Genomic DNA, 26,024 nt, shown 5'->3' on the forward strand with positions numbered 1-26,024 from the left:
ATTGATGTTCGTAGCAATTATGAAAAAAATATAAACATATAATGTTGACGTTCGTATGATCTATAACTAATAACGTTTTAGTTCATAACACGTAACTGTGATTATTTTTCACGTAATGTAAATTCAGTATATTATACGCACTGTATATTGCTTTCTCCTTGTTTTCCTTGTTATCATATATATATATGATAATATATATATATCATATATATAAATATATGATAATTTAAATATATAAACTGTCAGTTCTCGCATTTCAACAGACAATAAGTGTAACTTAATTCACTGCACTGAGTATCGTTTATCATTACATGCTGTGCATATTTATTGCATTTGTTTGTTCTTTTTACTTAAATGAATGTTTAAAAGTGTGTTTCTTAAAGGGATTAACATCTGGACCAATCCCCCCTCAAACTGAAGTCTATGATGAATTTTAAAATAGTATTTTCAGTATTCCTGATCATTTTGTTTTTATCTCGTCCATATCTTGTTGCCAGGGTGACATATACTTTATCATGTCAATCTTTCTGAAACTGGTATCATAAGAACGCTGATACTTATAGTAAGAAAGGGCCAGATGTGTAATACAGATTTAAGTATCAAATACACTGCAAATAGCATGTAAACAAACAAAACGTTATAAGCGCTTTACACAAACTATTCAATACTAAGAATAAGTTGAAGAATAACTAGCCACCAAAAAAAGTGACAAAACTGCAAGTATGTAGATCTTACTATCTGACTGACTAACACTGTTAGAAAGGCATAGATAGCATTTTTTGCCTTCAGTTTATCCAATCGAAATGTGCATCGTTGAATTACGTTGCCTTGGTTAAAAGCGTTTTTCTTAGTTTTAGTTATTACCTTGGTAATAACCATTTCACAATTCTGCTAACATGCGAACAACACTGTAGTAACCATATTCTATAATTACGAACACGCTCTGTGAAAAGCCAAGTAGCGAGCCAACCTCATATCATGTGTAGATGCACTATTGCTTATGAGCACGCGTCACTTGATCAGCCTGTAGCTGTAGTAGTTACCCGGAAAAAAGAAAAGTGGACTATACAGCTTCTCTAAATATAGGTTCTAGCTTGATATTATAACATTTGAAAGCAAAATTTTCAGTTCTGTACATCTGGCTAGGAGGTTCTATGTTGACCAAAGCAATTCTATCGTAGCACTCGGTGCCCAAGACGTGAGGACGAACTCTGAAATGACTTTGCTCGAGTGCTTGATATTGAAAAGAAGAACAATAAGTTGTATAATTTACCACTGCATTGATTTCAAGCTAAATGTGACCTATTGGAACTTCACGAGGTTTGTGGAATGCTGAGTATAGCGAATCAACAATACAAAATAAACTGTCTCCCCACGTGTTGCGATTTATAAAGTATAAAGCGAAGTTCTAAAAAGTTCAACTGGCACAACACTACTGGTATTTGCATAGATATATACATTGTTGATTCTTAGACAATAATTGTTTACAAATTTAGAGAACAGGTGGGACTTTCGCAATACACATTTAACAATATAAGTTACATGCATTTCTAAATTTATATTAAACTGAAACGAACACAGACAGTAAAATTAGAATATCCATGTAGGTGACGCGTGTTGCTGTCTAGCCTTCGTCTCTTTAATCAATAGTTCTAAATTAGGGATGGCTATATCTAAGTCTTGGGAACCTCCGACATGACCGCTTAGCCCATGGTCAATGAGATGCAGCTCATGCTGTAATACCAAAAAACTCTGACTGTAAATTTAAGTCTAATTGCAAAAGGATATATTATTTTACAAGACTGTAATACTTATACCAATAAACTGTAAAATCAAATCATAAATAATGTTATCATGACACACGTATTTCGGTAATATACAGTATGTCTACAGAAAATAAAATAGACTTCGTTAAAACACAGGATGCGCACATAAAAGTCCAAGTTGTACCCAAAATACGTTCCAAGCTACCTATCGAACTCTTCGTTGTTGGTAATCATAAGAAACCTTTTTATGGAACACTTGTTTTCATGTTAATTATTACAGAGTAGATGGAGCCAATAAAAATTTTCAATCAGAAACTTATCTACTAATTTTGTCTTATGTATTATTGACTTAAAATTTGTAAAGGCTGCCAGAATATGAACCTGAGTAAACTAATGAGAAAGACACTTGTTTGTTGAGACATTCTAATCGTGTCTGTACAGTATTCTTTTCTTAAAATATCATAACAAAAAAACCAGAATTTTATAACAAAATAAACAGGGCAAACATGAAACATTGTTTCGTCATGGTATTTCCATTCTAATAAAGACAATATATATATTAGGTAATGCTATATTTCCTTCAGTACTAGATGTCGAATTATTAAAATATAGTGTGTTAGGAATAAACACCCAGCTTATTCTTTGTATATTATTCCTCAAAATAATTCATTGAATACTTACACCTGGTAATTCAATCTTAACTCCAAGTAAATCTACCAGAGGTGGAATAAATCAGAACTGCTGGAATTGCTAGATTCAAGTAATAGATAAATACGTAGTCGCTATGGAAATGTATCAGAGTTCTGTTCAAGAAGGTACTTTACAATATACCTTATTAGATACGAAGTTAATAAGATCACAGATACATTTTATAGGAAAATTAATATTACATTTGTTTTTTTCCAGTAATACCTATTAAGGGCTGGGACTGTTACACAGCTACACTGCACAAGAAACAAATTGAAGCCTCTCAGTTCTAGCCCGCTATTACCTTAAACTAATAAAATAAACTTTCTTGACTTTTCAAAACCAGAAGAATTATATATTAATTTTATACCATTACAGATTAACGCATGTCAGATATACAAAATTGTTTAATTTAACAGTCACTCTTTATTTTCCTTAGTAATCGAATATTTAATTATTATTTATTCACTAAAAGAGTTTTAAAAGTTAATTTTATGAGGTGTTTTGTTCCGTAAGCCTGTACGAGTCGGACGTTGTGTATATCAGGAAAAATAGCGGAGATTCGAACTTGCGACCCTCAGATTACGAGTCGAGTGCCTTAACCACCTGACGATGCCAGGCCAGTAAATTAGTGAGCGTGAAGTTAATGAAACTGATGATATTTTAGGTGTCACAAGCACTGTTTGCAATTTTACAATATACCAAAACATAGAAAGTTATAAAATTACATTACTATATTGTGAAAGAAGTTTGTCCCCTGATTTCACGTAGGTTTTTGTATCTGTGCCTGATAAGTATGATTTAATTAAAGGTTTGTATCTGTACCTGATAAGTATGATTTAATTAAAGGTTTGTATCTGTACCTGATAAGTATGATTTAATTAAAGGTTTGTATCTGTACCTGATAAGTATGATTTAATTAAAGGTTTGTATCTGTACCTGAAAAGTATGGTTTAATTAAAGGTTTGTATCTGTACCTGATAAGTATGATTTAATTAAAGGTTTGTATCTGTACCTGATAAGTATGATTTAATTAAAGGTTTGTATCTGTACCTGATAAGTATGATTTAATTAAAGGTTTGTATCTGTACCTGATAAGTATTTTATACTTAAAATGCATATACTTCATAGTTCTAAATATATAGTTCAGTCATTAGGAATGGCCACTAGGGTTACTGATGAGATTACTCTAGTTTCCTCTTTCATCACATGGGGTACAAATACGGTCTATGTACTTTTAATCATTACTGACATACCTCGGACAAAAACTGAAATAATATTTATGTCCGTAAAGCATTTATTCTACTATTATATTTCGTTTTCAAATATCATAAATTGTTTGAGGAACTTCTTTTTTATATATTGTTTCTACGTAATTTCAAGATAAGCATCTTCATATTAAATCAAATGTTTTTAAGTGAATTTTATTTATTGGTTAATGATAAAAAACAACTATAATAGAAAATAAAACCTTATTTAAATAACCCATCCCAGTACTTCATGTTGCTACTGTCATATTTTGAAAAGAAAAAACTTTCGTAAACCTTTCAACCTGCACAGGTACATCCCCTAGTTGCCTAAATTAGAAGCAAAAATTACATTTAATATTATACATGTTATCAAATAGCAAGCTGAAACAGTAAATAATATAGTAAAATATGGACATTATTTATTATTACCAAGCAAACTATAAAATTTATTTCCACGCGAACTAGTCTTGTTCAAATAATATTCGAAATCTGTTTTGTTATGGTTTTGAATTAAGTACAAAGCTACACAAAGGGCTACCTGTGCTCTGCCCACCACGGATATCGAAACCAGCTTTTTGGCGTTGCAAATCCGCAGACATGGCGCTGAGCCACTGAGGAACCCGAAATCTGTCAAGCGTAAATATGACACAGGAGTAAATCGAACACGCGACCCTCAGATTATCGGTCGAGAGCCCTAATCACCTGACCATGCAGGGCCTAAGGTGATAAAATATTCTGTCATTTTCCATAGCAGTGCTGACGCTTAAAATCTCCAAACCTTGAAGCTAGATCAACGATCTTCGCTCTCTCAATATTTCTTGTACACGTATTTATCAGTTTCAACAAAGTTGACTTTTTATTGGCAAAATAAAACATGTATATTAAGCTAGGCTGAAATTATTTATCAGCATACAATGTTCTGCCAACTGGAGAAAGGTCCGGCATGAATAGGTGGTTAAGGCATTCGATTCGTAATCCGAGAGTTGAAGGTTCGAATCCTCGTCTTACCAAACATGGTCGCTCTTTCAGCCGTGGGGGCTTTATAATGTGGCGGTCAATCCCACTATTCGTTGGTAAAAGAGTAGCCCAAGAGTTGGCGGTGAATGGTGATGACTAGCTGCCTTCTCTCTAGTCTTACACTGCTAAATTAGGAACAACTAGCGCAGATAGCCCTCATGTAGCTTTGCGCGAAATTCACAATAAACCAAAACAAACTAACCAGCTTGAGAGCGAGATTATCTCATGCGATTATCTATAATTTTTCAAAGGCAACGTTAGATAAGCCTATCATCACGATTTGGTTAAATGTATCAAAACTCATCCTGTACTTCTGAAATTTGTGTAGAAAAAAACATTTTCTCCGGACTCCAGAGGGCCCTGCATGTCCACGTGGTTAAGGCACTCGACTCGAAATCTGAGGGCCGCCGGTTCGAATCCTCGATTTTCCCCTGATTACAGTATGTCTACACGAGACAGAAGTATTTTTAGCTGCACATTTATTGTGTATTGTCTATTTAAACCATCTAAGAAAGCCGCTTTCTCTAAGTAACTTATGTCAGACTTAATGACAAAGTCCAGATTTGGCGATCACTTATATTTACTACAGTGTCTTATTGAACTTGTTTTGGTCTAAATCAGGAGCTATCAAATATTGACGAAATAATTTGTCAGGCTTTCAACCCAGGAATTACTATGAACTAAATTTTTCATCATTAAACATTTACTTCCCTGAGACTTCCATTGAGTTAGGCCCAGCATAACTAGATGGTTCAGGCACAAGACTGAGGATCGCGGGTTCGAATCCTCGTCATGACAAAGATGCTCACCCTTTCAGCCGTGGGAGCGTTATAATGTTACCGTCAATCCCACTATTCGTTGGTAAAAGAGTAGCCCTAGAGTTGGCGGTGGGTGGTGATGAGTAGCTACCTTCCCTATAGCCTTACGCTACTAAATTAGGGACGGCTAGCACAGATAGCCCTGTAGTAGCTTTTCGCGAAATTCAAAACGAACCCGACTCAAGACGAATATTTTTAAAGACAGATATCGTTTTCAATCTACAATTATGGTAAACTTCTCCAGTTAAAAATTAACATAAGTGAAATGCACCGACCCACGCCAAAGCATGCAATAAGTTATCATACATTTTGTAATAATGTACGAGATCACTGTGTAAAAGTAAATTTCCAATAACAACGAACTAAAGCGTGTTTGAAGAACTAATTTTTGAAGCATTCCGGTAATATAAATATCATTTTAACTCTTATAGTTATCTACACTAGATGGCGATTTAGCGGAAATTGATCACTTAAATGCCGGAAAATGTAATAATGCTCATACACTCTGTGAGAAGAATATTACCGAATAGCTACACATACGTCATCAACAGTACACTGACAGTTTTCCTGAAAAATAGGATAGTTTGAAACAAATATGAATCAATGAAAATAATCAGAATTGCAAAATGGAATATTACTCTAATGCACAATGGGAATTTTATCGCGAATGTATTACATGACTCACGTACCTAAAAAAACATAGTTCGTTCATTTGGAATTAAGCACAAGCTACACAATGGGCTATTTGTTCTTTACCGACTACGAGTATCAAAACCCGTTTTCTAGCAGTGTGAGTCTATTAACATACTGTTGTATCACTGAGGTTGGGGCACTTGAAAGAAAAAAAAAACATTTTAACTGTATCACTTCCGCCAAAGAAGGCCGTATACTGTCTGGAGGAGTCACCTGTTTTAATCACTCAAGATACAGCAGTGTGTTCTCTGTTTACGTTACAATTCGTATTGGTGTGATGCCAAGAAACCGTGCACATGCCATGAATCACGAGAAGGATTATTCACTCTATAGGCTACAACACAGCATGTCATATGTACTTCAAAAGCAAGAAATGAATATATTTGTTAATCTTAGTTTTTGTTTCATCTATCCTTGAAACAGAACTCTTTCGGGGCCGGGCGCAAGTACATATAATTATATATTCTGATCTTAAATAATTTCAATTCGAAAACAAAAGATACACAAAATATTTTAGCGTCAAAGTGTATACCAGATCCCCATCACTCTTTTAATTTTCTCATCATGAAGAAAATACTCGCTTTTAATCTTTGTGAAATATTTCTAAATATTTGGATGTAGTTTCTGTCTTTATTCTAACATAATTTGGGCACATTTAAAAATTTTTTGTCTTTATTTTAGCAGAATCTGGGCATGTTTTAAAAGTTTTTTTTGTTTCTAATGTTCATTCAAAACTTCTCTAGGGTTATCTGCGCTAGCATACTCTAATTTTGTACTGATGGACTAAATGAGAACTAGCTAATTAATAGTAGTCACTGCCAACTCTCGGACGACTTTTGTCTGGCTTAGTAGTGGAATTTGACCGTCACTCTTATGACGTGCGGAACCACTTACAGTGTGCAAGTAATGGACTCTCAGATACACGAATCCAACATTTTGAAAATTTATTATACACAAGTTTAGGTGTTCTGACTTTCGCCCTGAACTACACGAGGGCTATCTGTACTAGCCGTCCCTAAATGATAGACTAGAAGGATACCTGGTCAGCACTGCCCGCTGCCAACTCTTATAATGTGAATAATGTGATTGACCGTCACGTTATAACGCCCCCACGGTTGAAAGGACGAGATGTTCAGTTAAGAGGATTGAAATATGAGACTAACGTATTGTGTGTGTATTTTTCTTATAGCAAAACCACATTGGACTATCTACTGAGTACACAGAGGGGAATCGAACCCCTGATTTTAGCATTGTAAATCCGTAGACTTACCACTGTACCAACGAGGGACCACGTATTGTGTGTCGAACGCCTAACCACTTAGCCATGCTAAACCCTTATACTTAATTACTGAGACGAACATTTTGGTTTACATGTCTTGTAAAGTAATAAATTTATAATGTTTTTCACGTACTTTAAAACTGATATGTCCCCCAGCGGCACAACGGTATGTCTACGAACTTACAACGCTAGAAACAGGGGTTTAGATATCCGTGGGGGTCATAGCACAGGTAGTTCATTGTCCAGTTTTATGCTTACCTATAAACAAAGAGGTAAAACTGACGTGATAACATAAGTGTCAAACATTTATCAACAGCTGTCCTGAAACTAAGTTAACAATAACAACTATATTTTGTCCGTCCTGAAATTTAGTTTACTTTCAAGGATATAAATGAGTACAGGTGAAACTTGAAATCAACAAAACTGTCAAAGTGATAATAATACTCCAAAGATTATTTACATAAATTTGGCATATTATCATAAATAACCTGAAATGTTTTCACAATATGCTTAACTTCCTTAATCCACTTTATAACGTACTTTATTTGGATAAATAAATTATTTCTGAGTTAAACCGTTTATTCATGTACAATACATTTGGCCTCAACCCTCATAAGGTGGCTTAGTTTCAGTATGTCATATGGCTTACGCTGCTAAAATTCATGTTTCATACTAATACAACAATCAATATCATTTACTGTAGTCAGATTTATATTACATTTATATCCATCATGCTTTTCAGTATACTCTACGTAGGCCCAGCATGGCCAGGTGGTTAAGACACTCGATTCGTAATCCTAGGGTCGCTGGTTCGCAGCCCCGTTGCACCAAACCTGCTCGCCCTTTCAGCCGTGGTAGCCTTATAATGTGCGGTCGATCCCACTATTCGTTGATAAAAGAGTAGCGCAAGAGTAGGCGGTGGGTGGTGATGACTAGCTGCCTTCCATTTAATCTTACACTGCTAAATTAGGGACGGGTAACGCTCGTGTAGCTTTGCACGAAATTCAAAAACAAACAAAAAACAGATTCAACCCGCGTGGCAAGAATGGGTACTTGGTAATTAGAATTGTTTTGTTTTTTAATTTCGCGCAAAGCTACACGAAAGCTATCTGCGCTAGCCGTCCCTAATTTAGCAGTATAAGACTAGAGGGAAGGTGGCTAGTCATTACCACCCACCGCCAATTCTTGGGCTACTCTTTTATCAACGAACGTCACATTATAACGCCCCAACGGTTAAAAGGGCGACCATGTTTGGTGCGACTAGGATTCGAACCTAAGACCCTCAGAATACGAGTCGAGAGCTCTAACCACCTGGCCATGCTAAGCCCTTCAGGTCTAAGTTTTCGTTCCTTTATAAGAAAAACGAAAACGTCAATGGAACTTCACTTGATGAAGCGCCCGGCGTGGCCAGGTGGGTTAAGGCGTGCAACTCGTAATCTGAGGGCCTTAGGTTCGAATCCTAGTCGCACCAAACATTCTCGCCCTTTTAACCGTTGGGGCGTTATAATGTGACGTTCGTTGATAAAAGAGTAGCCCAAGAATTGGCGGTGGGTGGTAATGACTAGCCACCTTCCTTCTAGTCTTACACTGCTAAATTAGGGACAGATTTTACTTGTGAATAAGTAAAATTATTGAACTAAATGTTGCTAGCTTTTCAGCCACCTACAAACAAAAACGGTTTTTAATTCTAACCTAATTGCTGAAATATCTCGATCTGTTGCTGAAATTATTTTTGCGCAAAACAAAATGATTCAACTATTGAGCCAAGTAGTGTTTTTCAATAAATTAAAAATATTATTTGTGAACATTATTTTAAAATAATTACCATTAACTTCACTGATAACTGAATTCAACATTTATACTAATTTTTAATAATATCTGGAGATGAGCATAAATAATTAATATCATTAGAATATTTTATCCACAAAAGATGGACAACCAATAAGGTTTGTTTATTTGTTATAAGGCACAAAGCTACTCAATAGGTTATTTGTATTTAACGTTTAATTTCTCGGATTAGTGTTTGAGAAACAGGAAGCGGAAACGCTAAACCAGTGAGGAAAAAAACCCACAAAACTTGGAGTTTTCAGTTGTTCGTATTTATCTGTTTTTATAAGAAATACGTTATCTGAAATTGTAAGAGCTTTTCTCGTAATTGCAGTAAGCCTACCCGAGCTAAAGGGGTATTTTTAGCCACACATTTATTATGTTTTATCTATCTAAGCCACCTAAGAAAGCAGCTTTCTCTAAGTAATTTATATCAGACTTAATGAGAATCAAAATCCAGATTTGGCGGACACTTACATTTATTACAGTGCGTTATTGAACTTGTTTTGGTCTACAGGAATTATAAAATATTTACGAAATGATTTGTTAGACTTTCAACCCAGCAATTACAATAAACCAAATTTTTGATCATTAAACATTTTATTCTCTGTGATTTCCATTGAGTTGGGCCCGGCATAGCCAGATGTTTAAGGCATTCGACTTGTAATCCATGAGTCGCGGGTACGAATCCCTTTCACATTAAACGTGTTCGTCCTTTCAGCCGTGGGGACGTTATAATGTCACGATCAATCTCTCTGTTCGTTGGTAAAAGAGTAGCTCAAGTGTTAGCGGTGGGTGGTGATAACTAGCTGCCTTCCCTGTATTCTTACACTGCTAAATTAGGGACGGCTAGCGCAGATAGTCCTCGTGTAGCTTTGCGCAAAATTCAAAAAACAAACAAACTAACGAATTGCTTTAACTTCTTCCTTTTAGTTTGTATACAAATGTCTGCGATCTTCTGAATCACCAAGTACAGTCCTATTCGACAGTTGAAACTCACGAATTTCAAACAGAAAAATATATTAGTCTTTATGATTGCAGCAAGTATTCCATTATTTTTTAACCAACAGTATTAAGTACCTAATGCAATAAAATGACTGCAAAACACGAATACATGCTTCCAAAGGATTAGTTTATTTTGTTTTTCTAATTCAAAAACAAAGGCAGGCAGTAACATAACTAACATTCACATAATACAACAATAGGAGTAAACTAATACTTCCGTATGGATCAGATAAACAAGAATCTAATAATAATATTTCACGGGACTAACAAAGAAAACAGTAGCCTTGTTAAGAACAAGATGTTAAATCAAATATTATATAATGTTCCAAAGATACAGCCATTTTAGTGCGTGATACGTTTTGCAATGGGGATTCTACCGTGTTATATCCTTCAACACAGATGATCTTCTATATAATATATTTTAAGAACTTTTAGACTGCTTTAAGACATCAAATTCGTCAACCAAGGCAAGAAAGTCTATCAAATAAGACTTGTTTAACTACATTTGGTTTTAGGACAAAAGCAAGTATGCAACGCGGTCACTGAAACTTTGGAAGTAGTCTTGCTTCAGAAGTAACTTAACTGAATATATATATACGACTCAAGGCTCTTTCAGATGTTGAAAGTAAAAACTGAAAGTTTCTATACAGCATCAAGTAACTATTCGTCAATTAAGCAAATGAAACTGACAAAGATGACAGTAACAAATAAAGTTTCATCAAGTGAACAAGTAAAACTGACAAAGATGACAGTGACAAATAAAGTTTCATCAAGTAAACAAGTAAAACTGACAAAGATGACAGTGACAAATAGTTTCAAGTTAACAAGTAAAACTGACAAAGATGACAGTAACAAATAGTTTCAAGTAAACAAGTAAAACTGACAAAGATGACAGTGACAAATAAAGTTTCATCAAGTAAACAAGTAAAACTGACAAAGATGACAGTAACAAATAGTTTCAAGTAAACAAGTAAAACTGACAAAGATGACAGTGACAAAGAAAGTTTCATCAAGTAAACAAGTAAAACTGACAAAGATGACAGTAACAAATAGTTTCAAGTAAACAAGTGACAAAATGACAGTGACAAAGAAAATGTAAACAAGTAAAACTGACAAAGAAATAGTTTCAAGTAAACAAGTAAAACTGACAAAGATGGCAGTAACAAATAGTTTCAAGTAAACAAGTAAAACTGACAGACTCTTTATCACTCCACAACTCTCTTCAATGAAAACGTTTTGTCAAGGTAATTTAACAATGTCACAACTATAGGCAAACAATGTCATAATAATTATAAAATTATTATTGTTAATTATATAATTATTATGACATTGCCTATAGTTGTGAGATTATATCTTAACAATCTAGATCATACTAAAACTTGATTCTCATATACATATACAATGCCGAATTAAATGTTGTATAAAAGGCTTAAGGCAGACCAATATATCTTTATCATAGTTACCTGGAGGACTAACAAAGTTAAAGATGTCTTCAAGGTAAAGAAGGCCAGGCTTGGTATATAAGGTAAAAGGTAACAATAATACATATTTCAACAATAAAGGAAATTTATCTGAAACTTTTAACTGAACATGGGAAGAGGTATGAAATAATAACACCTTTCTCAGATGATTTCTGGAAGAAAGGGCTCAAAGTTTTCAGTCGTAAGGTGTATAGTCTGAAAGTTAGTTACAGATGCTTTTATGTGCGGGAATCACAACGTAAAATGATTTTAACAAATTTGACGAAAAGTTAAGGTTCATATTTAAATGAATTAAATAATTTATTTTCATGTAGTAACCCAACGAAAACTAAGCTACAGTTAAGTAACTCATTGTTCATAAGGAAGCCAAGCTTGAAATGTTTCTTTGTTTGGTGAATTTTGCGCAAAGTTACTCGATGGCTATCTACGCTAGCCGTCCCTAATTTAGGAGAGTAAGACTAGAGGGAAGGCAACTAGTCATCACCACCTACCGCCAACTCGTAGGCTACTCTTTTACCAACGAATAGTGGTATTGCCCAGGCGTTATAACGCCCCCACGGCTGAAAGGGCGAGCATGTTTGATGCGAAAGGGATGCGAACCCCGATCCTTAGATTACGTGTCGAACGCCTTAACCCACCTGGTCATATCGGTTCTGGTTGAAATGTAAAGCGATATCTGTCATGAAATATATTTCTTTGAGTCTGAATACCAAAAACAAAAACAAAAAACGAACTCTACACAATCACCCATAGAAGTTACTATAAAATCCACTATTCTGCCTGGAGATAAATAATCTTCAGAGCCGAATTCACTCTTAAAATTCGATTTAAAACCTATTTTCCGTATGTCACACATTCTTTTGGCATATGTAAACACGATAAGGTTTTGAGAGCATATATTTGCTTCTGAGCGTAAAAAGCCTCTATAAAACTGACTTTAAATACAAGTGGAGTCTTTGCTTTTTTCATATTGCTGATCAGTCTTATGTAGGGAAAAATAATAATTCGATGATGTATTAATGGTTTAACAGCTAAACTTACACCGTTTAGCTCTGGTTTTCCCCCCGCCAGTACAGCGGTATGTCTCCGGATTTACAACGCTAAAATCAGGGGTTCGATTCCCTTCGGTGGGCTCAGCAGGTAGCCCAATATGGCTTTGCTATAAGAAAACACCCAAACACCCAGCTCTGGTTTAATTTTGTTGATCAATAACGTGTCCCTCTAACGAGACATCGGCAAGTTCACGGACTTAAGACAATAAAATCCGAGGTACGATTCTCGCTGTGGGCACAACAAATATCGCAATGTGACTTCCTCTTAAACAAACTGCGATATACAGTTACACCATTCTCGCCTAGCACATGATCAGATACACTAGATTTACTAATTGTTGCTCAATGTGCATTTCAAGCTATCTCATTGTCTGTCCGATTTGTGTAGCATCACATATCATTTTAAATATACTCTTCAAAAAAAGAAAGGCAAAAGGCAAAATATGAGACAAATTGTTAACAAGTTTATTCCGGTTAGTTCTGTATGACATGTGTGAAACTTTTCACATTCACTGCTGAACATCCAAAGTCTGCAAAGGGAAGTCCATGTTCACTAGGTGAAGTTTAACGTCACTCAACGTCAATAACGAGCATGCCTCCCGTGAGCATCAATAACTGCTTGGCATCTTCTGCCCATGGAAGCGATGAGATGTCGAATCACATCCTGTGGAATGGCTGTCCACTCAGCCTGAAAAGCTGCTGCACGCTGAAATAGAGTCTGCGGTTGAGGTTGTCGCCGTCGCAGACGTCGGTCCAACTCGTCCCAAAGATGTTCGATGGGGTTTAAATCTGGTGATCTGGAGGGCCAGGGAAGAACGTTGATGTTGTGGTGTCTCAAGAAGACAGTGGTAAGTCGGGCTGTGTGAGGACGGGCGTTGTCATGTTGAAAAAACGTCGTTGACGCTCACCATGATGGGTTGCACATGGGGCCTAAGAATCTCGTCGACGTATCGTTGAGCCGTAAGATTCCCTCGAAATGCAAAAGGTCTGTTCTGGCATTGTAGGCGATGGTAGCCCACATCATGACGCTGCCACCACCAAATCTGTCAACCTCCTGCACACAGTTTGCTGCAAAACGTTCACCTCGGCGACGATAAACACGGGTCCTTCCATCCTGCCTACGAAGCATAAAACGTGATTCATCGCTGAACCAAACATGCCTCCATCGTCGATGAGGCCATACCCGATGTGCCCGAGTCCATTGCAGCCGTGCTTGACGATGTTGCTGGGTGAGGATGACGCCTCTGACTGGACGTCGAGGTCGGATTCCTGCATCTCGTAGACGGTTGCGTACGGTCTGATCGGAAATCCTACGCAGCCCTGGTATGGTTGAGGCAGTAGACGTCGCAGTGGTGGTCCTATCCCGAAGGTGACGTAACCGGATGTAGCGATCCTGTGCAGGCGTGGTCACACGAGGTCTGCCAGATCGTGGACGGTCACGAGTTGATCCATGTTGTTGGTGACGATTCCATAGCCTTGTGATGGTGCTTGGGTGGACATTCACAGCTCTGGCAACATCTGATCGAGATTCGTCTGCTTCCAAGTGACCAATGGCGTTGTTGCGTTGTGTTTCAGTCAGTCTTGGCGTAACTGTATTGCGAGTCGGTGGCTTAACACTGAGCTATAGAAACCAAGTACCCGTCACTTTTATAGGGATTTTGCACATGTTGCACTTGCAGAACATGCAGATCTCTCAAACAAATTTATTGGACACGAATGCGTTTTGGCGAAAAATCCGATGTTTTCCTCCGTTTTCAAAGTGTACAACTTTTATTGTCATTTTGGTCTGACAATCAGTGCCTTAACACGTGTAACATCACATACTCTGAGCTTGTAACTTTATTACATATATTTCTCTTTAAAATACAAAAAATATCCCTTTTGCATTTCTTACTTTGAAGAGTATATTTATAAATGTTAAATCATATCCTTGTATTTAATATCATTTATTATTCTACTGTCAGGTTTGAATATGTTATGTATTCTTTAAAATGTAGTTTACTCCTATTTTTTTTGTTACTAGTGTTATGCTTTCTTTAGAATGTATTTTAATCTTATTTGTTTTTACTAGTATTATGTATTCTCTAAAATGTGTTTTAGTCTTATTTATGTTACTGTATTCTTTAATCTGGCACGCAAGATCACAAAGTAAAATGATCAAATTTTTTGTTCCGTAGAAAACAATGACAAATATTTTTATCTGCTATGAAACTTCACTTACGTTTGGCCCAGCATGGCCAAGTGTGTTAAGGCGTGCGAGTCGTAATCTGAGGGTCGCGAGTTCTCATCCCCGTCGCGCCAAACATGCTCGCCCTTTCAGCCGTGGGTCAATGTTAGGTCAATCCCACTATTTGTTGATAAAACAGTAGTCCAAGAGTTTACGGTGGGTGGTGATGACTAACTGCCTTCCTCTAGTTTTACACTGCTAAATCAGGGACGGCTAGCACAGATTGCCCACGTGTAACTTTGCGCAAAATTCAAAACAAACCAAAATCTTGCACTCAAATGATATGATACGTGAAATATTTCAAATATAGATAATATTATTAATCTAGCCAAGGAGAAAATAAAACCCTGTGTGTTTAAATTATATAAAATTAAACAAATCAAAACTGAAAACATTGTGGTCAAAGGTACTGGCAGCAGCAAAGATCAGTAAAAAGATATTCCAAACTTCTTGGATAGTGTAGTAATAACGACTCTTGGCTAGGAAATAAATTGGTCTCCGTTTGGATTCCTAAATAAAAAGTAGAACTTCAAGAAAGAACTCTTTTATTAAAGAATTCGATGTGATTGCTAATTGAAATGCTTCTCAAATCCTTGGAAGCACAGGGAATTGCTAGGTTTGTGCGTTTTACGATCTGCCACTGATGACATCTGTTTTTCTTTTAGGCTTAGAATACGTTTTTTAAACACTTTAATTCTGATATATGAAATAATCTAGAAAATAATTCTACTAAACTACTCCTTATTGCTACCAACCAACCGACAAAGAGATGTGTTATAGACTGATACTTTCAACTTCCATTTGTCAGAATTCTAGTAAATATAAGAAAATGTAATAAGTATTTTTTTCCTTATTGGACAAAATTTCTTGAAATAAGACCACAAATCGACTGCTTGTTTTCAATACAGAAGAACCGACATCAGTTGAGATAAGTCGTTGTTCCATCAATATAGAATAACTTTTCAACTCTGTCATTACATCTGTTTACTGTTCATCATATAAATTCTCAAGAGGTCTTCACGATTCTAAAATATACTCTCAGGATGTAACATCTAATGGTTTTGTTTGTTGTCCTGCTTTAGTTTATTAAAAAAAAACTATTTTCTTTCGCAATCTTGTTTTACAATGAGAGTAAAACGAATAGTTATTTCCTTTATTCATAATTCAATTGAAAACTAACTTATAAAAACGTAAAGTAGTTAGAATTTTTACAACGTAAGAAAGACAAACTGAGTCCTTACTTTTCTTTTTTGTTTTTTTAATTTCGCGTAAAGTTACACGAAAGCTATCTGCGCTAACCGTCCCTAAATTAGCAGTATAAGACTAGAGGGAAGGCAGCTAGTCATCACCACCCACCACCAACTCTTGGGCTACTCTTTGACCAACGAATAGTGGTATTAACCGTCACATTATAACGCCCCCAAGGCTTAAATGGCGAGCTTAAAGGGCGATTTTTACACTAGAGAAACTTCTACAAATTCAGTGAATAGGCAGAAATTTAGCAATACACGTTTAACAGTGTAAGATAGATACATTTCAAAACGCCACCCAGTGGCGTAGTGGAAAGTTTGTGAACTTATGTTACTAGAAACGTGGTGGGCAGAGCACAGATAACCCTTTGTGCATCTTTGTGCATAATAACAAAACAAACAACATTTGTAAATATATATTTAACAATAAATAAATATATAATAGTAAATCCGTTACAGTTGCAAGACATAATCGTGTCTCAATTATATTTGTTTTTTGTTCAGCAGGTCATATGACCTAAGTACATGTTACATTTCCCGCGTGAGCATTTTAGAATTTGGTTTGGTTTGAATTTCGCACAAAACTACATGAGAGATATCTGCGCTAACTGTCCTTAATTTAGCGCTGTAAGACTAGAAGGAAGGCAGCTAGTCATCAAAACCCACCACCAACTTTTGGGGTACTCTTTTACCACCGAATAGTTGGATTGACCGTGACTTTATAATGTCCCCACGACTGAAAGGACGAACATGTTTAGTGTGACGGGAATTCAACCCCATAACCCTCAGATTACGAGCCAAGTGCCTAAACCGACCTGGCCATGCTGGGCCATAATACATCTAAGAAATTAGGCTATTATTTTTTTCAATTTAATAAATAAATTGTATGGATGGTTCTACACTATTCAAATAGTATGCAAACATAGTTAATGCCTTATTACCATATCTCCACATCAAAAATGTGTCACCTACATATCTTATCCAAATATCAGGCTTACAATTTGCATCGTTTGTGGCTTTAGTTTCAACTACATGTCACACAACAACAGTGAAATTGGAGATCCTATGGCTAACCCTTAATTTTGTTTATAGACATTATTGTTAACTTAAAAAAAATGGATCTTTCATGTATACGTTTTTTAAATTATGTGTATCTATATATTTAACTGGTAGGATTTCATCGTCTAATAATTTATTCTCTATAGTGAATGTGCCCATGTTATTCCTCTCACAAGATGTTGCAAGACTTTTTCAAAGATTTGATCTGTTTCTAAAAAGATTATACCAGAAACACAGTCTTTTATACTAAACAGGCCGTTATGTGAGTTTTTGATGAACAAGTGCTCAAAACAGCTTATACAGACAAGAGTAACAATACATACATGTTTGTCCAATCACACACTACCCTCTATACACATACATGTTTGTCCGATCAAACACTACCCTCTATACACATACATGTTTGTCCGATCAAACACTACCCTCTATACACATACATGTTTGTCTAATCATACACTGCTCTCTATACACATACGGTTATTCAATAATATACTAACCTCTATACACACACATGTTTGTCCAATCATACTCTACCCTATATATACATACATGTTTGTCCGATCAAACACTACCCTGTATGTTTTTACGCGTGAATTTACTCCAGAACTATTCCATGCATCCAGGCAATAACATCAATTCAGAATATTTTGAAAACATTCTGTATATATCCAACGAATAGTGGGATTAACCAACACATTATAAGGCCCCACGGCTGAAAAAGCCAGCATGTTTGGTGCGACGGAGATTCGAATTGGCGACCTTCAGATTAGGAGTCGAACGCCTTAACCCACCTGGCCATGCCGGGCCTCATTACTTTTGTAGTATGCTCAAAACCATTCACGATGTTTTTTGTTAAGCTCCATACGAAAGCTAGAAAACTGTCAAAGTAGAACTGATTGACTTACTGACTAGCACCACATAAAGGAAAGTATAAAACACGTGTGAGACTAATAATAATAATAACTATTGTTTAAACTGAAAGAGTATTGAATATATATTGATCATATATAATTTAGTGAAAATTAATAAATTTTGGCTTGGTTTGTTTTTAATTTCACGCAAAGCTACATGAGGGCTATCTGCGCTAGTCGTCCCTAAATTAGCAATGTAAGGAAGGCAGCTAGTCATCAACATCCACCGCCAACTCTTGGGCTACTGTTTTACCAACGAATAGTGGGATTGATCGTAACATTAGAACGCCCCCACGGCTGAAAGGGCGAATATGTTTGGTGTGAAAGGGATTCGAACCCACGACCCTCAGGTCGAGTGCCTTATCCACCTGGCTATGCCGGCCTCCATACATTTTGATAAAGTTTAGTAAACAAAATCACAAGGAAAGACTACGTTAAAACAGCAAATCCAAACCTTTAAATAATTATATTAGTTTGCTTTAACTGAAAAAACAAATTGAAAAAAAATAAATTGAACATAAAACTCTGTACTAAGCGAAAAGATTTTAGGGTATAAGCTATAATGTGAGGTTATAAAATGTACCCTAGGTTTTGGAGGTGACTGTGAAAGTAGGACCTACATTGCGGCGGGGATGCACAGTCTATCACTCTTAACATCGATTCTCCAGTCTCACATAAGAAATTAGAGATTAGCAATATATATAGAAACAGAAATTAGAAGAGCGAGATGTGGGTGCTCAAGCCCACAACATCCCACATCTATATAACATCCCTTCACTGCCTGCAGACAGTTGTGGGAAGGTGACTGCTCTGCAAAGTAAAGAAGAAAAATTAATTGAAATAAGAATAAGAAAATAAGGTACCACAGGGTACAGGCTATAATGTGGGAAATAAAATGTACCGTAGGTTTCGGAGGTGACTGAGGGAGTGGGACTCAAATTGCGATGGGGATACACTGTCTATCAGTCTTAACCTCATTTCGCCAGTCTCACATGAAGAATAATTAAATAATAAATAAGCAAAAGAATAAAATAGAAGTAAGGAGAGCGAGATGTGAGTGCTCAAGTCCATTCCGTCCTACATCTATATAACCCTTCATTTACCTCCTTAAGTTGGCATCTCAGCCCCCATTATGATGGTAAGGCACTAATTATAGCCCAGTAGACGAAGACTGCTACTATGAAAGGTCCCAACAAATTACCTAAACTAACATTTATAACTCCCAGCCGTCACCCATAGATATACATAAAAAATTTGTATCCGTATGTATCAATTTATTGCAATACCTCCTTGAAATATATTGGAAATTAAATTATTCCTTTTTATTATACATTTAAAACTCTTTTGTTCGCCCTGTATTACTTATAGTCATATTCTTCGGGCATCAGCTTCCTATACACATGATGGTCATCTAATGATTCTGGAACGTCGTGATGTCTAATTTGATTTTCGAATTCGTCTTTCCAGTTCCAACAAACAATGATGTGACCGACTGTATTACCTCTCCTCTCATAATTTCACAAATCTATGAACCTTGTCCAAAATATATACAACAGTGTTTGATTATAAAGTATTACCGTAGTAATCTCTGCTGGGTTTGTCTGCATATTTGTCCCTAAAGCTCAAAATGTTGATGCTGACCCAAGGTCCCTTTACCGCTTCATATCTCTCCATCTTCAATAATTCAAGTTTGTCATTTAGAACTGCTACGGTACTTAGTGGCTTAACGGTATGAATGGTGCTTCATAGCACTAGAAGGATATGACAATACTTTGTGCTTAACAACAGGAAATAAACACTTATGTTACCCTTTGCATATTTCACCTGTGATCCTATCTTTCTGTCAACTTCTTCTATTCCCACTTGTTTCTCAATCTGAATAAAAAAGATTAATATTTTATTTTCAATAAATGTTCTTACAGTTATTTGGATAGTCCTTCTTGCAACTCCCTGCTTCACCTTCAGTTCCTTTACTTGGACTGAAAACAAGTGATGCAAAACTATTCTGTTTAGGGTTACTGGTAAGAAGTTCAATTTCTCGCAAGCTGGTATAACTCGATGCAAAATGGTTTGTTTACTTTTTTTTGAATTTTGCGCAAAGCTACTCGAGGGCTATCTGCGCTAGCCGTCCATACTTTAATAGTGAAAGACCAGAAGGAAGGCAGCTAGTCATTACCACTCACTATCAACTCTTAGGCTACTCTTTTACCAACAAATAGTGGAATTCATAGCAAATTAAGACGCCCCCAAGGCTGAAAAGGCAAGCACGTTCAGTGACAAGAATTCGAAAAAAATATGAAAAAATATATAAGTAAATAACATTGTTTTAAGACATCTGTGATGATGTTTGGAAAAGTAAAAAATATTTTATAATAATGAAACACAACTTTTAGTGCACTTGATGACAGACGATTATTTGATTTCAAATTATTTGCCTCTTAATCTTACATTTTAAAAGTTTTTGTAACATGTAACCATAATTATGTTCATCATAAAGTTGTTTTAAGTACACACAATATCCTTACTTCTAGGTCTTGTAATTTTTTTTGTTCTTATAATTAACATTCCAGATCTTAAGATATATTTTCCTGAAATACATCTTGGAATTATAAAATTAATCCCCCAAATTACATTTTCATATGTAAAAATATTCTAGTGACTTTTGTTTCTATAGCTTTTCAAATTTCAACTGGTCCATCGACAGGAAGTATTTTTCCCACGGTCCTTGTTGTTCAATGGCTTTACAAATATTGATGTTTTTACCTTCTCATAGGTATACGGCCATCATGTATCCTCTGAAGCCCCGGATGTCTAGGAAAACAACACTCAACATTACTTTATGGATCTGGGTTGCAAGCAGTGCATTGTCTCTACCGAATATACTCTACTCCACAACAATGAAGGAAGTTTACCCAAATGGAGGATATCGGGTTATATGTTATATGATCTGGCCAGATGGACCCACCACTCAGAGCTACACTGAGTATATGTAAGTTTACGGAAGTTATATTTATCTTAAGAACTTACGTAGGGGTCAATCAGATTCTGCGCAGATTTTCTGTGTCCTTCTGTCAAAATAACAGCACAGATACTAACAGGCAGACTTAAATTTGATACACGTTGGGAAATAAAAAATAACACCATGTACATCTCTATGTGTTTGTGTGTTATTTTATAACAAAACCACATCTGGCTATCTGCTAAGTCCACTGTGGGTACATCTTTAAATGAAGACTTTCAAATGACAAGTCGCCACCACTACCACGATTCAAAGGCCTGATATTTTTATGTGGTTAGGGCAATTGATTCATAATCCGAGGGTCGCGGGTTCGAATTCCAGTCACACCAAACATGCTCGCCCTTTCAGCCGTGAGGTCGTTATAAGTTACGATTAATTTCACTATTCATTGGTAAAAGAGTAGCTCAACAGTTAGCAGTGGGTGGAGATGACTATCTGTCTTCCTACCTCTGTAATTCAGTTAAAAGAACAAAATAACAGTAAAAATTATTTTTTATGAAGTGTACAATTCTAAAAAAATAAAAATATGTTTTTTCTACAAATACAAATTTAATAATAGATCGGTTAGATCAAATAGAGTTGTGAGTCTAACGATACTACAGATGTGAAGTGTTGACCATTAAATATATTTCATCACCGATAATTATAATTAGTCCTTTTTAATATAGATACTCTTATCTTATTTCAATGTTCGCTATCCCATTTTCAATTTCCATCCCAAGTCGGCCCGGCATGGCCAAGCGTGCGACTCGTAATCTGAGGGTCGCGGGTTTGCATTTCCGTCGCGTCAAACATGCTCGCCCTTTCAGCCGTGGGGGCGTTATAATGTTACGGTTAATCCCAGTATTCGTTGATAAAAGAGTAGCTCAAGAGTTGACGGTGGATGATGATGACTATCTGCCTTCCCTCTAGTCTTACAATGCTAAATTAGGAACGGCTAGCGCAGATAGCCCTTGAGTAGCTATGCGCGAAATTAAAAAAAACAAAAAAAAACAAAAAACCATCCCAAGTTTAAAGTGCGTTCTTATCTGCGACACACTGTGTCAAAAAAAACAACGTATTAATAAATATTTGAGTTCAGAACAAATATTCCAAGTTGTTCGTTAGGTGTTTTAAAATACTTAACTGCAGATATGTTAATGACTGTGGAAATTTGTTAGTGCAATATTTAAAAATAAACTAAAATTTGTACACAATTAAGAGATTATAATGACTGATATTTTGTAACTAAATAACTATCGAACCATTACTGAGTAGATTTTAAGTTATGTGCAATTTTAAGTTATAAATATTGGCGCAAACAGTAAGCACAACCTACGTTTCAAAATATTTTAAAGAGTCAGATATTCCACTACAAAAAAATAAATAAAATAGTTCAAGTTCTACAATACTTAGTGTTATAGACAGTAATGTTTCTTATTTTTGTTCACTTCACTTTTATCTCCCCAGAAAGATAGCTCATTTTATAGTGCTTTAAAAATTTACCATTGGTTCGAGACACGGTTCGCGTGCGCTGCACTTCAGTTCATTTTTTCTTTAAGAGTTCTTTTATATCAGTGGTACTGACAGCCACACCACCAGAGGAGGCCACATGTGTGTTTGTGTGAGCCTCAGGCAACGAGGAGACAATGATGTCGCGAGAGACGATGACGTCATAAACACCAGTAGCTGCGAAGACTATGTATTCATAGTTGAACTAAGTGTCACCAGAGGGCGCACTGCAAGATAGCCATGACAAGCTGACGTGATAACAGAATGTCAGAAACGATGACGTCATAGTTCGATGAAGTGAAGAAAGAGATGCCCTTAGATGTCTATCTAAGGGAGGGTTGGTATCATAGTTCAATGCTAGAAGGCAGATTGTGTTACAAATGTTTACAGGTGGACTGTATTTTTCAAAATAGTGTTTGTGTAGATCAAAAGTGTTGCTAGGCACATTGCGTTACTATAGATGGTTGGAACTACAAAGGCAGGCAATGTTACTGAAGCTTGTATAGAAATTTCAAGTTAACTGCACATGTTTCAAAATGGAATTTATACATTTCTTTAGGACAGCATGCAGGTTTCAACATACCATTTTATTTTTCATTTGCTTATGTTTCTATATGATGACAATATTACTTACATTTTAACATATTCCTGAAAGGTTTCTATCATACATAATATTTTTGTAAACATTCAAGAAGACAGCCAATTGCTTTTGTGGGATTAAGTATGATTGATATTGATTATAGTGTAGTTTCTTTATTTAAGCATGATTTTTACAATTATTGTCCTGAAAAGGGCACATATTTTCATGTTTACTTTTATAAGTCAGTTGAAATTAAAAGATCTATGCAAATATCAATTACTCGTTGTTTTGTAGAGCTTATTTCTTAGTAACTTCATATAGCCTTTATATTTGCTTGGTCTCTTTTTGAAAATGATGTCGACTAAATTCTACTTTTAATATTTACTTAGACATCAACATTAAAATATATGAGTTTCATTATTCAAAGTCGGTTTTCTTTGGCAGAGTTAATAATTTCAGTCACAAATTCGATTATTCAACATACAGTCTATATATTATGTATGAACAGGTTTCTTATTTTGCATTACAATTGTTCATCAAGGTTTGAGTGTAAATTCGCAAACTCTTAATAATACAGTTTTAACACATTCTGAAACATATTTTCAGAAAACTAAACAAATGTTAGACTTGAATATATTGAATCAATCGTTAATAAAACTTCACACTCATATACTATTTACAAAAACATCTTAGTTTATTACTTACTACACTTAATAAACATGAGCATTTATTAGCAAACTTTCAAGATATACTAATAAACTGTAAAATCTTAGTTTATGAAATACTGTATTGGTTTATGAAATATTGTATTAGTTTATGGTATACTGTATTAGTTTATGAAATACTGTATTAGTTTATGGAATACTATATTAGTTTATGAAATTCTGTATTAGTTTATGGAATACTGTATTAGTTTATGGAATACTGTATTAGTTTATGAAATACTGTATTAGTTTATGGAATACTGTATTAGTTTATGAAATTCTGTATTAGTTTATGAAATTCTGTATTAGTTTATGGAATACTGTATTAGTTTATGAAATACTGTATTAGTTTATGGAATACTGTATTAGTTTATGAAATTCTGTATTAGTTTATGAAATTCTGTATTAGTTTATGGAATACTGTATTAGTTTATGAAATTCTGTATTAGTTTATGAAATACTGTATTAGTTTATGGAATACTGTATTAGTTTATGAAATTCTGTATTAGTTTATGAAATTCTGTATTAGTTTATGAAATACTGTATTAGTTTATGGAATACTGTATTAGTTTATGAAATTCTGTATTAGTTTATGGAATACTGTATTAGTTCTCATACATTCTTTTTTATATTATACTTCTATTACTAGTTCAGTTGCACTTTTTATTTTCCATTTGTCTAAACAAATGCCCTGCATGGCCAGGTTATTAAGGCACTCGACTCGTAATTTCAAGATCGCTGGTTCGAATCCACGTTACACCAAATATACTTGCCATTTCAGCCATGGGGGCGTTATAAAGTTGCGGCCAATCCCACTATTCTTTGGTAAAAGAGTAGCCCAGGAGTTGGCGGTGGGTGGTGATGACTTTCCTCTAGTTTTACACTGCTAAATTAAGAACTGCTAGCACAGATAGCCCTTGAGTAGCTTTGCGCGAAATTAAAAAAAAAATCAATCTAAATAAATATTGAATTTCTCACAAGAAACTTTAACACAAGATTTTGAAACAGTGTTACAAAAAGACATCCCATATTATCTTTCACATTTATTCGAAGAACATCAAATGTTATTATTCATTCTTCAGTCGCAATCAATGTCCAATTTCAAGTGTAACAGATTTTGTACAAGTAAACTCGAAGCTCGACTAAAAACATAAAAGATAGATAGTTATTTGTCTAGCTTAACCTCTTTTTAATAAAGTCGAGAGACAAGAAAATTTAATATTTATGAGAGTTACCAAAACATTTTCGAGACAAAATTTTCTATTTACCTAAACACGCTATAAAATTCATAAACACCAACTATATGTATGACGACTTTCTCGAGTTATGTCAAAATGAATAATCTGTCGTTGCGCTTGTAGTGTGAGCTGGAAATGTATCAGAGTACCAGTCAAACTACTATGTCTGTCACGAACGTTACAACATTTATTAAGGTACTCAAGAAAGTTGTTGTATATTTAGCGGACTGAAGTAAGTTTATCTTATTTATTCCCCAAGTGCTTGTACCTTATTTCATTTTTCTTATTTGTTTATTTCTTCTACTTTTATGTTTTTCTCGTTCATATATATTTATGGTATTTCTTATGATGATTTCTTCACGCGAGACTGGGAAATAGAGATGTATCTCCACTGCAACATGAGTCCTACTTCTTCAGTCACCTCTAAAACCCAGGATACGTTTTATATCTTACATTACAGCCTTTACCCTGGAAATCCTTTTAATTTATGCAGCATTTTTAATTTAATTTTGTTTTGTTTGAACTTGTTTTTCACTTAAATACTATTATTATTACATACATAAATAATAGACAAACATACCTTCATTAGGGGTGACGAGTGTGAATATTTTCAAAATGTATCATATCATCACGTGATCATCAACCCATAAACATCATTCAGCGAGTGTCC

At 35.2% G+C, this 26,024-nt stretch overlaps 1 protein-coding gene across 1 annotated transcript in view; it reads left to right on the forward strand.

Moving 5' to 3' along the window:
* LOC143251530 (tachykinin-like peptides receptor 99D) overlaps positions 1 to 26,024 on the forward strand; it is a 39,793-nt gene that overhangs the window by 1,192 nt on the left and 12,577 nt on the right. Inside the window, exon 2 of the mRNA XM_076502802.1 lies at positions 21,096 to 21,311. Within this exon, the coding sequence (XP_076358917.1) occupies positions 21,096 to 21,311 (216 nt within the window). The remainder of the gene's footprint in view (positions 1 to 21,095; positions 21,312 to 26,024) is intronic.

Source organism: Tachypleus tridentatus, chromosome 6 (assembly GCF_004210375.1).
Source record: "Tachypleus tridentatus isolate NWPU-2018 chromosome 6, ASM421037v1, whole genome shotgun sequence".
NCBI classification, from domain to species: Eukaryota; Metazoa; Arthropoda; class Merostomata; order Xiphosura; family Limulidae; genus Tachypleus; species Tachypleus tridentatus.